Genomic DNA, 14,984 nt, shown 5'->3' with positions numbered 1-14,984 from the left:
TGTGCGGATACTAGACTGGCCTACCTACAGTTCAGACCTGTCGACCATTGAAAATGTGTGCGGCATTATGATGCGCAAAATAAGACAACGGAGATCCTGGACTGTTGACCAACTGAAGTCATACATCAAGCAAGAATGGGAAAGAATTCCACCTACAAAGCTTCAACAATTAGTGTCCTCAGTTCCCAAACACTTATTGAGTGTTGTTCGAAGGAATGGTGATGTAACACAGTGGTAAACACACCACTGTCCCAGCTTTTTTGAGACGTGGTGCAGGCATCCATTTCAAAATGAGCAAATATTTGCACAAAACAATAAAGTTTATCAGTTTGAACATTAAATATCTTGTCTTTGTGGTGTATTCAGTTGAATACAGGTTGAAGAGGATTTGCAAATCATTGTATTCTGTTTTTATTTACATTTTACATAACGTCCCAACTTCATTGGAATTGGGGTTGTATATAGGCAATTAAAAAAAAAATCACTTTGTAAAAAAAAAAAAAAAAAAAACCTCTTTGTATCAACCTAGAAAAATGAGTGTCCTCCTGCCTTTAAATCTGAGCTGACTGAATCTGAAAATATAAGTTTGGGTAACTTTTATAATGATTCAACCACTGCAATAACAAATCTGTTTTCATGTCAATGGATCTGCACTGAGCAACAAGTATTTAAGAAAAGAAATGTCCTGCATGGGTGACATTAAACCACCATGCTGTTAAGCATAACAAAGACAAGAATCATTACCTTCACGCAATATTATTCAGGTAACTTGTGCTTATTTGTAAGGCTGCATTTGTTCATAGGAACGTCACAGTGGCATGCTGGGAGTGCACAAAGCCATGTGTGGTTTGGGGTAGAGATCTATATCATAATAGCCAAGTGGCCTCTGTGTCTGTGTGTGCGTGTATAACTTCAGTTACAGAGAAACTGGGGACAGCTGACATTTGCCGTTTGGTGTGCTTATGTATTTTGGGTCAAGGATGAACGCTGCAAAAATGAAAAGTTGATAGGACAAATATTTTTGGGAGAAATTAGCGATATTAGCAAACAAGAGTGAACAATGAACATTGTGCCGTTACCATGAGTGGGAAGAGTAGTTGATGTTTTCCACCACCATCTGTTTGTGGGCGTGTCAAAATAAAAGCACCTGTTTGTGACCAAATGCAGAAAAGACAAAAAGCTGTGCGTGCATGTGTTTGTATAACTTCAATCATGGGCAAAGTGATAGTTTGGTGTGCTTATGTATTTTGGGTCAAGGATGAACGCTGCGAAAATGAAAACTTGATAGGACAAATATTGTGGAAATACTACATACGTATATTAGCTAACAACACTGAACAATGGATATTTCTAATTACATTCTGGACTCGCACACCAGTCCAGCAGGGGGTGGTAAATCATCTTTATAATATGTATATGTTGCAGACATGAATGAGTGAAGCTCTTCAGCATCTCACCATGTCATTTCAGCTTTGTGGCTTCGTCTACCGTCGTGTGACATGTGACATAACAAAAATGTGATACCGCGTTGCAAAGGTTGAATCACTATAAAAGATTCCTCACCTTATCTTTTCTAGTTCTGTTAACTTAAAATTTCACGGTAGACCAAATACTGAGTTTTTAAGTTAATGGAGCGAGACAGACAGATAGATACAACGCAGGCATGTGTGCGCACGGTCTTTTCTTGCATCATCATGAACATTACGGATGCTAGAGTAAAATAAGTCATTACTGCAGCAACCATATTCAGCTCCGCTCAGCTCTAATTATTATATTTCTTTATTCTGTATGTTTTTCATCTCACCAGTGGAACATGTAAGGAGTCTTTCCTAAAACTGGCTCAGAGACAAGCATGCGTGCGTGCACGTATGTGTGTGTGTTCTGGACCAACGCCACTTGTCATACATGATTGCTAATGAGATCTGTGCAAACAGTGGACTCCGTCTTTAACAATGACCCATATGAATAAAACAGCATGAATAATGCAGCATTTCTAATGATTAAATTATGTAAAATAACCAAATCATGCAGAGAAACAAAACAATATAATAAATCCCAGAGGCAGTTCTCACAAATCTTCTATTTACGAACTATTTACTATGAATGTGCAAATACTATAAAAAAGATCTGTCTTCCCTAAATTGAGACAATCCCATCCTTTTGAAAGAAAAATGGTGTATTTGGAGGGGAAAAGAACAAGAAGAAGAAGTTGGTTACAAACTGGAAACTACAACTAAAACTCCTTTGTGTGATATATTCAGTTATATTTCGATTTGTGTCCACAACAGACTGTATATTTTGATTCATTCCTCTCTTCTGCACAGCACGGCTATTGGAGAAAATAACAGAGAAGTTTGGTTGAGCAGAGGATGAATGATCGAAAACTGGAAACGGTGCCTTTCTTTGTGTTCTGCTTTGAGCACAGGTGTGCACGTTTTGTGGTGGGATTGTTGGATTTATCAGACAAAGCAGCAGGGCAGAGGTGGAGAAAGAAGGACTCAAATCAGCTTCATGCAGGTTTTGTGTGTCTGCGCCGGCTGCTGAAATACAGGTTTGATTCTTCTGCCAGAATAACAGCACACTGTAAAACTCAATGAGTTAGTTGAACTCAGACCATTTGAGGAAACCGACTGCCTTAAACCATTTGAGTTTGCCAACTTAAATAAAATAATTTTCAAAAAATGAATTGTTAAAGTTTTAGTAATTTAATTTATAGATAATTAAACTTATGTAAATCAAGCTCAAGTTTTTCAATAAAAAAGTGACAAATTTCTGCCTAAAAAAAAAATTGCATTACATTTTTGATGCACTCTTTGGTTTACTTGTTGACTCCGCCAGGGGCGTAGGTTTGCATATGGACCATAGGGACAAGTCACAACCAATATTTTGGGATGGCAAAATAGTCCCTACCAATATTTAGCATTTTTGTTTATATAACAAAATCATTCACTATTTTTTTGCGAACTCGATACTATAATTTTAGTCGTCACGTTTTGTGTTTTCGACGTGCCAGAATGACAGGGTTACCCATGTTGCAATTTCATTGGCTCACGTTCTTCTCACATGGACGTAAACAAAGCGCATCTCGTGGCAGGCAGTGCTTAATTTGTAAAGTGGGAGGTCCCGGAGCGCAGAGGATGGGTGGCTCCGGTGCAGTGTTGCCAGATGTACGATAATTATCGTATTTGTGCGATAGTTTTGCCATCTGTACGATCTATAATGGGGGGGGGTTGCGAACAATGCTGTGCGCCACACTTAAAATAAACTGCACACCCACACAAACACGCACACACACCTTCACAAATGACACTAACATCCTGCCTTTTCCTCAAAAAATACTACATTTATGTTTGCTGTCTGTCTATGTACTTTTCTGTCACTTTTGCGCTCTTTTTCATACTTTTCCCTCGTTTCAAAAGTCACCGAATGCACTTTACCGTAATATATGCAACATATAGCATGCTGTTGGAAAGCACGGGTTCTTGGCTTGCTGTCAGTGTTGAAATTTTTCAGAGTGAGGGCTTACATGAGAACTTACGGTAATGAGAATCAGCAGCGCACTAGTGTGAAACTTCCGTGTTTTTCCTCTGCGTTATGACATCACAGGCTTACGTTTACCGTAATACACCATATATATAATTGGAAATCCCTTTTTTTTTTTGGCAAATTAGGTTGCCAGATACCTACAACTGCATTATTGATGAAGAGAATAGATTATACATCTTGTTTGCAAAAACTTTTTTTTTTTTTTTTTTTGTTAGCTCCACAAGTATTTTTTTTTTGTTGTCTTGTTCTCTCAGGTGTAGGCCTATAGAATAGATTCGTGATTTTGGGTGCAATTTTGTTATTTAAGCTATTTGTTTGTTTGCCTACACACTTAATATTGTAGATAAAGTGTTAAATTATTCAGCATTATGTCGTCATATGTTATGTATTATGCTGTACTTGTGCGTCTAATGGTATGAGTGGGTTAGGGGGTGATGGTGGTGAGCAGGGGGGCCGGGTGGGGTGTGTGGTATTGTCCCTACCAAAGCTGAGACCAAACCTACGCCCTTGGATTCCGCCCATTCGCTCGCCTCGGGATACAAACTCTCAATCTCTGGCATGGAAGTCGGACTCTCTAACCAGAAGGCTAAAACCCAGGGCTCTGGCCTTGTGACCAGAGAATTCTTTTGAGCTGTTGGGAGCGAGGTTTACCAACTACATATGCACAGCGACACCTACTGGCCCCCGTTACATAAACTCAATTAAAATGAGTGAATGGAATGCACTGGAAATACATCACCAACACTTAAATGGCCCAAAACTTTAAATGTACTTAAAGTAACTGAGTTGTTATGACAACAATTCATTTTTGAGGTAGTTTAATTAATGGAAATGAGTGGCTATAACTTTTTTCAAAGTTTGAGTTACATTAACTTAAATATTATATTAAAATGGAGTGTTCAGTTTAACAGTGCACATTGAGTGCTACACTTTCTCCTTTACCACTTCCAAAATGAGTAAAAGTTGTTGGCTGGAAGGGCTGCAGACGAAATGTGTGAGTGATGATGGTGACAGACTGAACACATAATTTTCTTTAATCAAACGGCAGAACAAGTGGCATGACACAAATATTGTCCAGTTTCTCATCATGTGACCATTAAAGCTGCAACAAGTGGGGGGTATCACTGATTTATCAGGTGATTTTTTTTTTTTTAGAACAAATTGTGGAAAAACATGGGCAATGTCTTAGAACTCAGACATCTTGAAATTACTTTGACAATATGCAGATGTTATGACAAGACAAATTAAAGATATTATGGGGTTTTATAGAAATACTTACTCAATGACTAAAAAAAAGCCATTTAACTGATCTTACGTATTACTTTTGTTTTAATAAATTCAAATGACCCTATAATAGAAGAGCAGCCTGTAGACCTCGTAACTACACTCTGGGAACAAAGGTTTGAAAGCGTTTTTGAGTTACTGATGGATTTTTGAACATGGCCGCCCTCTTCAAACTTGCAGGAATTTTCAGGAGGAGGCAAGAAAATTGTCCCATTTGTGTCAATATGCATATCAAATTACTCGTTTACTCATAATAATTACAAAAATATATATAGTTTGTTATGCATCCGACCTCAAATGAGGGTGCTATGGCCTGAAATATCAAAAGGTCAATGAACTTCTGATAATATGAAAATTTGGTAAAACGGTTAACCTTGACCAGTTTTCATGATATTGGTGTCTAATCATGTTTTCCTGCATGAGAAATTAATTTTAAGTACTTTTGAAAAACAAATAATATGCCTGACCTGCTGATTTTGAAATAGCTACCATTATTTGTAAAAAAATGTAAGAATTAAGTGTCAAACGCACCTTGGTTTATCACATCGTACTTATAATGACTCACCTGTACAATGATCTTCACAAATTATTGCTCTGAGTGAATATATGTGTATTGACAACAATAGCACATACATTTAAAGTTCTATTTTATTTATTTATATAAATTAAATATATAATTATATGATTAACCTACTTATTGATTTTCTTATTCGTTCTAAATATTATATCAAAGTCAAAGCTAAAAATAACATTTTACTTACCAATAGAAAGCCAATAAGATCAATAAATTTCTTGAAGACAAGCAAGAGGGCATCACATCTGTGATGTTCAGTTTGTGAGCATTTCTATGCAACTAAAGGAATGCCAAGGTTTTTAAAACAATTCCAAGTAAATCACAGTAATGTGTCATTATACACTTATGGTTACTGTATCTGATTTGAGGATCGTAAATACCTTGCTATTTCCAAGAAAAAGTACAGAGTAATGAAATCCACCTGTTATAATTTTTACGTGTATATCGAGCATGAAATAAGGTCGTGATCCACAAAGCAGGATGCTGAACTCTTTAATCGATACTTTTAGGATAGTGATGAAAAATATGAAAGGCTGTTATGACATAGGTCTACTTACCATCAAAATTTCAGTGTGATTTAATCTATTATTTATGAACTTGAATTGCTATTCAGCCATTTCTTACTGAAGCCCTATTTCTTCACATGCCTGGTCATCCTCATTGACCAATTTCCCTTCAGTGTTACTAAGAATGCAAATCATCATCTGCATAAAATTTTAAATTGTTACAGGTTTTCATTTTGCAGAATTTGAATTCATGTAGCATTCATTCATATCTGATACACGATCCAGACCAATTGTCATGGTAACGGTCTGAGATGGGAAAATCTCAGGCTGGAAATTAGCTCATCAGAGTGCGCATGCTATCATAGCCATATAATAAATGAGCTAGTACACGTTTCGCGTATCAGATTTGCGAGGTTTTGTTTTTTGTTTTTTACAATTTTCACAGCGCAAAATTAGACATTTTTCCTTGTTAAACAAGAAATTTAAAAGCAAAATAAAACAAAAAGCGAAAAAAGAAATTATGAGCATTGAAGAGGGTCATTCTAAGAGTAAATTATATTACACTGAGTTTGAATTGTAGGAATTAACAGCAAATGAGCTCAAGGTGACCATGCAAAATGAAGACTAACAAGATGAAAACACAATCAAGAACAGATTGAAAACTTCATTACAAACCACAAAGCTAAAAACACAATTAGAAAAACCAAGTTGGACATGAACATACTCCATAAATATCTATGAAATTTTGTTGATGCAACTAAAAACGAACCATATAATGAATAATTTATTAATCTCGCGCTTGGTTAATAATCCTTTATTCTTACCCAGTTACATGCTAAGCTATTGCAGTGACTGGATTAGGCTAGCTAGCGAGGCCACTACAGGTGCCAGTGTTCACCGGCACTTAACGTCTTTTATGCGAATTTCAGAGCCATGCTCAAAACATGGGAGGTGTTTCAAAGGATTTAAAATGTTTTCAAGCAGTGTTTCAAGTTACCCAACACTAATTTGCAGCACTGACAAAAGGTTTTAGCACCATATCCAGCCATGTGTTCCAGCTATCCTTTAATTTTTGGGTTTACTTTACCATTCTGTTGTATATTTTTGCTCATATTATGATGTCTTCCTTTTCCTGCTCACCGTGGAACAAAAATGTCTCAAAACAGTGTTTCAAGTGAGTAATTTAGAACGACACTCAAAAAATGGTTCTTTGGATGAACTCAATTCAATTATGTGCAGGATTTCCATCTAATAAATTAATGTAGTCCCAACTAAATTAAAATACATTATCTTGCATGGATGTGCTTTATTTGAGTTGGGGCTACATATATTTATTAGATGGAATCCAACCCATACAAATGACTCATTGGATGAACTCAATTCAATTATGGGCAAGATTTCCATCTAATAAATTTATATAGTCCCAACTAAATTAAATTATATTGTATGGATTCACTTTGAGTTGGTGCTACATATATTTATTAGATGGAAATCCTGCTCATAATTGAATTAAGTTCATACAATGCACCAGTTTTTTGAGTGAACTAAAGCTTTTGGCTCCATCTCTGCTACAGCGATTGTTTAATTCTGGTTTCAATAAGCATTAGCTTTCTTATATTTGTGAAGATGAAGGCAAATCGGCGAACTCCTGTACATGTATTTGCCTCCCTTCAAGGATGACATTTTTCATAGTTTAAATAACCATTCCCGGAGAGCTGTCCTTCACTGAGGAAACATTATCGCTGCTTTTTACAGAAGGGTTTCAGCTTAAACATAGTGACCCCTACGTAGACCTCACCATCACTGCACTTTTTCAACGAACTGATCTGAATGCATGTTTTCTTTTCAGCATTAATGCACATTTATCCTGAAAGATGTCACTTATCATATAGCGGTGAGTGGGTGCCTCCTCTGCAATCAGCCATAAATTCACTCCAAATGACTTTGAGGAGTCCATCGAGGGGGGAATGGAGGACACACAGCTGCTGCCGGTTCAGTTTAACAATGCTGTTTGGAATGTCAAAAGGACGACTTTATCCTGGAGATATCTGGCCATTTTAATGGAAAAGTAACACAGGTACTGATAATGGAATGGTTAAAAATCCAAAAAGGCAATAAAACAAAGATGTCCCACTGTGTTCAGCAACAATTTATTCAAAGTGGAAATTTACAATTTGAAAATTTTAACCTGTAAGAGTTCCAGCATGTAAATTGAGCAAGCATTAACTCAGCTGCTAAATAAAGTGGTGTGAACACATTTGTTTAAATAATTTACCTATAAATTAATGTAAAATAATCAGTGTTGCCACAGTTACTTTGAAAAAGTAATCCAATTACTGATTACTGATTACTCCTTGAAAAAGTAACTTAGTTACTTTACTGATTACTCAATTGCAAAAGTAACTAAGTTAGATTACTAATTACTTTTTTAGTTACTTTCCCCAGCTGCCGACAACAACCCTCTGCCACCTCAACATAACAGTGATACCTGTTTCTTGACTGTTCCTTTTCTTGACTTCAATGAAAACAAATACTTGTTTTATAAAAAGTAAAATAAAGACCTCTTTCTTGACCTCATATTTAACTGTTGACAGCACTGTAACAGTAAAACGTGCAATTTCTAACCTACATTGTTTATAAATGTAACTATTAAATTCTTTCTAACATTTTTCTAACATTTAAGTTCTCTCTAAACATTTTACTTGTTGAAATTATTATTATTATAAGTAGTATTAGTAGTTGTAGTAAAAAAAAGGCTTCAAAACTGGACCTTTAATCTAGGGGTGTTGTGGGGGGGGGGAGACATCCCTGCCCCATGCCCCCATTCCATCTGGATTCGCCCCTGCTTTGGCATTTGAGCACAAAGAATGGACATTTATTTATGCAGAAAACATGACCAGATTTACAGGTAAGAAAGTTTTATTGCGTTTTCACATCATGTGGTCCTCAGAAAGAGAGTTTAGGTGCATTTGAGTGGGAAAAAAGTGTTAGTTATTGACGTGTCGCGGAGGATCAGCTGTTTTTAACGAGCAGATACAGAGCGGCTCAGCTCAGAATTCTAAATAAAGGAGAAAAAAAAGCATAAAATGTCTTTGTAAAGCTCAGTGCAGGTGTGCCGTTGTCACCGCGCTTTAAGGGGTGAGGACGAGTCGTAGCTGCTGCAGAAAACCGCGAAGTGTGCAGTTCAATCGAACCCCGACCCCCTGCCCACGGACCAAGTTTAATGCTGCTATCGACCCACAATGCAAAAATAATAGTAATGCACAGTGACTTGGAGAAGTAACTTTGATCTTATTACTGATTTGGAAAGATTAACACTTTAGATTACTCGTTACTAAAAAAAAGTGGTTAGTGTTGTGTGGGCCGCCAGAAGAGGAGGTACTGCTGGCCCACCACCAGAGGGCGCCCTGCCTGAAGTGCGGGCTTCAGGCACGAGAGGGCGCTGCCGCCTCACAGGAACAGCCGAGGTGACAGCTGTCACTCATCAACTGTGACAGCTGTCACCGATCATCTGCACTTCATCCCGAATAAAAGCAGGATGACACCTCCACCACGTCGCCGAGATATCGTTCTTCTAAGGAGGTAATATTCTCAGCCATAAACTAAACTGTATCTTAGTCTGAACTCTTTTTGCAGCCGCTTTCCTGTGGAGCCTTGTCCGCTGATTGGTGGTTTGTGAGAGTGCCGACGTCTTCGCCTCTCACTCTTTCCAGATAAGTGCTGAAACAGGAGCTGCACGAGTGTGTGATTTGAGGTGGAGGTGGAATACCCACCGTTGTTGTTACTGGGTGTACACACACCCACACTTGACTGTCTTTGCTCTTCGCCAGCAGTACCAGATCCGACACGCGGAGACGGTGGCCACCTGGGGGACTCGGGACCTGGCGGCTCCAGTATCCTTCGGGTTCGGTGGCGGAGGAAATCGTGTGGTTCCGGTTCTTCTTTAGACGGATGTCTCCTATCGTCGAGCCTGCCCACACGACACCTTTATCCATTGACTTTGTATCATTCTATAATCTGCTGTGTATGGTTGTGGCATTCACAACAGTAAAGTGTTCAAATTTGACTCCTTCTATTGTCCGTTCATTTGCGCCACCTGTTGTGGGTCCGTGTCACTACACTTTCACAACAGGTTAGATTAGAGTAACGCGTTACTAAGTAATGCGTTACCGGCATCACGTAAAATAATTTAGCAAATATTTGCATTTAATAACCTAGCCAGCGTAATGCTGCCTTCATGAGGAGGTCAGAAGATCCCTCATGTGAAGTTAGAATTATGAGGATACAGAGTTTAAGTGCTTTGTTGTTGGAGTAGAATGAAAAATGTACTGATCAAGTTTTATTTATGTCCTCAATGCAGCATTCATTAAATATGGAGGATCTGCCTACACGGATATTGATCGTTGTATGTATCTATATATTACACTTGTACCAGGCAGACTGCAAGTACATTAAAATCAACCTTATGTATATACTTGAAAATTCAATAGATCTGCAAAAAAAAAAAAAAAAAAGAATACCTTAATTTTTACAAAATCAGCTTTTTTTTTTAAAATGTGGGGCATAAGTTCCACTGAATGTAGCATTGTAGAAATAACTATAGAACAATCAGAGTAATATGGATTGAATTAAAGTAATAATAATAATCCATCCATCCATCCATGTTGTGAATCTGCTTGTCCCAGCCCTCGACAGGACATCAGTCGGTATGTAGGACCGACTCATAGACAAATACATTCACACTCACGTCTTTGGTCTGTTTAGGGGTTCCAGTTGATTATGGTTTAATCACACTCGGAAAAACAGTGGTTGGAGACGGCAGAGCAACCGTGTGCAATCACTTTGCTATCACGTTGCTACAACTACCAATCCCTGAAATGAACATGTCAGATGGAGTTAAAATAATCATCAGTCACCTGCTGAGAGAATGGAAGCAAGTTGGCAGTTACATGAAGTCTGTATGCAATAATACAGTGAATGAGTGACAAAAAGGCAGCACAGCAAATCTGTTGAATCTGTTGCCATTTACAGGCAACAATCAACTCAAGGGTATTTATTCTGGATGATTCTGGATCTCGATGCCAGTTCCAATCTGGCTGTGAAGGTGACAGAATCATGTCAAGACACATTATGGCTTTTTGAGAGGAAGAGAAGAATTTGTCAGATGACCTGAGCAAAAAACCCAAAAATCATTCTGATTAAGTGGGTGTAGCCTGTAATGCGGTAGCCTGATCTGTTAAGCCCCATTAATGCACAATTACTGAGAAAATTATTCATCATAATTTTAAATGTCCACACAAAAGCAAATCGTTAGGAGAACCACTGCACAGTCCCCACAAAATCATTTAATAAACACTCAAACCAAGGTTAGCCTGTTAGCTTGACTGAGGCGTGTTCAGACTTCATTCGCCACACACTGAGCCACCCATGCACCACCTCTTTAAGCATTAATGACTTTATCGTGACATAGCCACAATCAGCAACACCTAGATATGGGCTTCATATCACTCACTCATCTTCAACCGCTTATTCACGGCCTCCGCCAGGGCCGTGCCTTGTCACCAATCCTGTGATATTCCTGGACAGGATATCAAGGTGTCAGGGGGAAGAGGGTTTCCAGTTTGGTGCACTCAGGGTCTCATCACTGCTGTTTGCAGATGATGTGGTCCTGTTGGCTTCATCAGCCTGTGACCTCCAACACTCACTGGATCGCAGCTGAGTGTGAAGCGGCTGGGATGAGGATCAGCACCTCTAAATCTGATGCCATGGTTCTCAGCAGGAAACCGATAGATCTACTTCGGGTAGGGAATGAAGCCTTGCCCCAACTGAAGGAGTTCAAGTACTTCGGGGTCTTGTTCATGAGTGTGTGTGTATACGCACGGTCTTTGACTGCAATCTGACATGTGCACGCAGACGTTGAGGATGCAGCACCTTCAATCTCCCTGCAACCAGCTGGTCCCTTGCAAATGCTCAGTGGTACTGACACAATTTACTGCAATCGTCAGGTGGCCACCATTTTTTCCCTCATCATGAGGAGGTTGTCATCCTCCTCATCATGAGGAGGTTGTCATCCTCCTCATCATGAGGAGGTTGTCATCCTCCTCATGGTCTAGTGGTTAAGGTGTTGGGCTTGAGTCCAGAAGATCATGGGTTCAAATCCCCGCCTGACTGGAAAATCACTAAGGGCCCTTGGGCAAGGCCTTTAATCCCCTATTGCTCCCGGTGTGTAGTGAGCGCCTTGTATGGCAGCACCCTGACATCGGGGTGAATGTGAGGCATAATTGTAAAGCGCTTCGAGTGTCTGATGCAGATGGAAAAGCGCTATATAAATGCAGTCCATTTACCATTTATCCTATTTTTACTATAGTGTGACTGGGGCTGAACCTGCATTTCTTTGAAGGTGGGAAGAAGCTGGAGCACCCAGACGGAACCCCACAGACACGGGGAGATCATACAAACTCTACACAGAAAGGAGCAGTGTGGATTTGAACCTGGGACCTTGTTGCTGTGAGGCAACAGTGCTAACCACTTAGCCACTATGTTGCCCAATAATAACAACAACAACAATATTTTTGGATTTTGGAGGGCACAATGGCTGATCATCCCCCCTCTGTCTACACGTGATGTAGTTATATAGTTCATCTTAAATCTGGCTCAACAGGCAACACCACCATCTCCTGCAAAAAGATATAACTACATTGGGTAATAAAAGGCAAAGGATTATGGGTAATCCTCGGGGCACTGGAGGATTTGCAGCAGAGACAGAGCATGAGCGCTTGTCCACACAATCTGTGTGATTTTTATTGCCTGTTGTTACCAAAGCAGGGAAGTAAACTGACAGTTTCCCCAAAACTGACCAGCTCCAAGAGTTTAATTTAAGGCAGAAGACATCATGCGGAGCTCACATATGGTTCCAAAAACACCATTTTTACATTTAGAAGTGTTTTTTTTTTTTGCTAACCTTTACGATAGGAGAGAGACAAAACAAACACATGTTAGATTTAGAACAGAAATACACCTCTCTGAATGTATTCTGCCACCTTGGATTATTTGGCTTGACCAACCAACCAACTAACTGACCTCATGGATCTCATGCTAGCTTCAAAAATGCTGGGGCAGAATATTAATTTTAACCATGTTATTTCACATAATACTCTACATTTTTATATTGCTACTACTTACCTACAGGACAAAATTGTAAATAAGCAACAGCGAGCAATAACAGTGGAACTTAAAAATACAGAATTGCAAACATCTTTGACTCAATACTTTTCTCCACCATGTTGAAAGTCACTCCAACTTCTCAACATGTGTCACAAAATTAAGTTTCATTCTTGCAGTTAAGACTTGAGGGATTTAATTGTGCAATTTAAAAGTCATCAACTCATGTTTACCATAATTCTGACAGCATATGGACGCAGCATAAATATCTGCAGTAGGAGGCTGACTTATTGTTAACATCTTTCATTTTTCCTGTATTTTACCTGGTAATTATCAGTATGACTTTGGATGATTATCGAAAACACCAAATATGGTTTCATTTACCAAATGTGAAGTTGATAATGTGGTTGTTGTTGAGATTTGAGCCACTTGTGGTGAATGTTGGCCGATTTGTGGTTTTATAGGGACTGCCTGTGGCCGAACATTGTCACTTCATGTTGGCCCAACAATGTGGACAACGTGATCCTGGCAGGGACTGGTGTTTATTTTCAGTGATATATCAGCCACTGTTCGTGATTTTGTTTGTGTGTCCTTCCTCAGACTCGGAGGTGGTTTTCAGAAACCGTGATGGTCATGTCATCAAGTTTAACTTCATCCTGAACGAGACTGAAGTCATTCTGAGCAACAATACATTTGTAAGTGCTGTTTTAGCTTTTCAGCTTTTCTGGTTGTCATTGACTTTTAAAAATTTTCTTAATATTATTCTTCTACTGTGCCAACATTTTTGATTAATGTCCACTTTTATGAAAGTATGGAATTTGGACTTTTTTTTTTTTTTAATTTAACCAGGTTAGTCCCATTGAGATTGAGATTTCTTTTGCAAGAGAGACCTGGGCAATCATAAAGTTTCCATTTCACCTAACCTGCATGTCTTTAAATGTGGGAAGAAACTGGAGCACCCGGAGGAAACCCACACAAACATAGGGAGAACATGCAAACTCCACACAGAAAGGCCACTGGTGGGAATCGAACCCATGACCTTCTTGCTGTGAGGCAACAGTGCTAACCACTAAGCCACTGTGCTGCCCAAAAATGATGCATTGTCAGCAGGATGCCACAACATTCCCAAATAAATGATCAATCACTGTAGCCCTGAAGTGAAAAATATGCCACGCACAAAGGTAAAACTTTAAAAACACACCTCTGAAATAAATAAATAACTGTTCTAAATGTGCTTTGAGTTTTGTTGTTGCCATCACCCAATTCAATTCAATTATTCCATTCATACAGAAAATGAAATAAAGACAAAACAATGTTCTTTCCCATTGTCAAATTGAAATGTAAATTCTAACAAACAAGGAACCATTACAAAATAGCTCCAGTTTATGATTTATTGAAGTTTCTTTCCAAATTACTATTACAAAAATCCCCCAACATGTCAATGTTTCTGTGTTCATGAAAAATTGAAAAAAAATTTTTTCTCGTTAGCAAATAGAAAAGCTATCAAACAAAGAAACCACAGTGTCACACTTTACACATACACGACACACAGACCTCATTCTCGTGAACCAACACCCTTCGAGAGCCAAACGTCGCTAACCATGGAATGAATGCATCTTTTACATACCTGATTTGCTGCTGGAGATACGGCAGTATCAAGGTCTGAATCACAAGTGCGTTTGCCTCATATTATGTTTGTCAAGTCTCCACATATTGATCCCAGATTTTACTTTCTGGACACCCATTTATTACATCATTTTCGACATTGCGATATGCTTTCTTAGTAAACTCATGAGATGTAGACATTTCCGGTGATAGACATATTCAGTTGTTGCCAAGGTGACACCTGGATGTCTTTGGTAGTAGGTCTCTTCAGAGGATCCTTGGGTACGGCTGGAATGACTGTGTTAAAT

General features: G+C 38.7%; 1 protein-coding gene across 3 annotated transcripts in view; it reads left to right on the top strand.

Annotated features, from left to right (window-relative positions):
- Positions 1–14,984, top strand: part of LOC117517143 (inactive dipeptidyl peptidase 10-like) — a 243,568-nt gene that overhangs the window by 152,357 nt on the left and 76,227 nt on the right. For all 3 annotated transcript variants that reach the window (XM_034178076.1, XM_034178064.1, XM_034178071.1), the window contains exon 4: positions 13,672–13,766. In XM_034178076.1, the coding sequence (XP_034033967.1) occupies positions 13,672–13,766 (95 nt within the window). The remainder of the gene's footprint in view (positions 1–13,671; positions 13,767–14,984) is intronic.

The sequence above is a fragment of the Thalassophryne amazonica genome, chromosome 1, assembly GCF_902500255.1.
Source record: "Thalassophryne amazonica chromosome 1, fThaAma1.1, whole genome shotgun sequence".
In the NCBI taxonomy this organism is placed as follows: domain Eukaryota; kingdom Metazoa; phylum Chordata; class Actinopteri; order Batrachoidiformes; family Batrachoididae; genus Thalassophryne; species Thalassophryne amazonica.
This window is presented reverse-complemented; position numbering and strand designations above follow the sequence as displayed.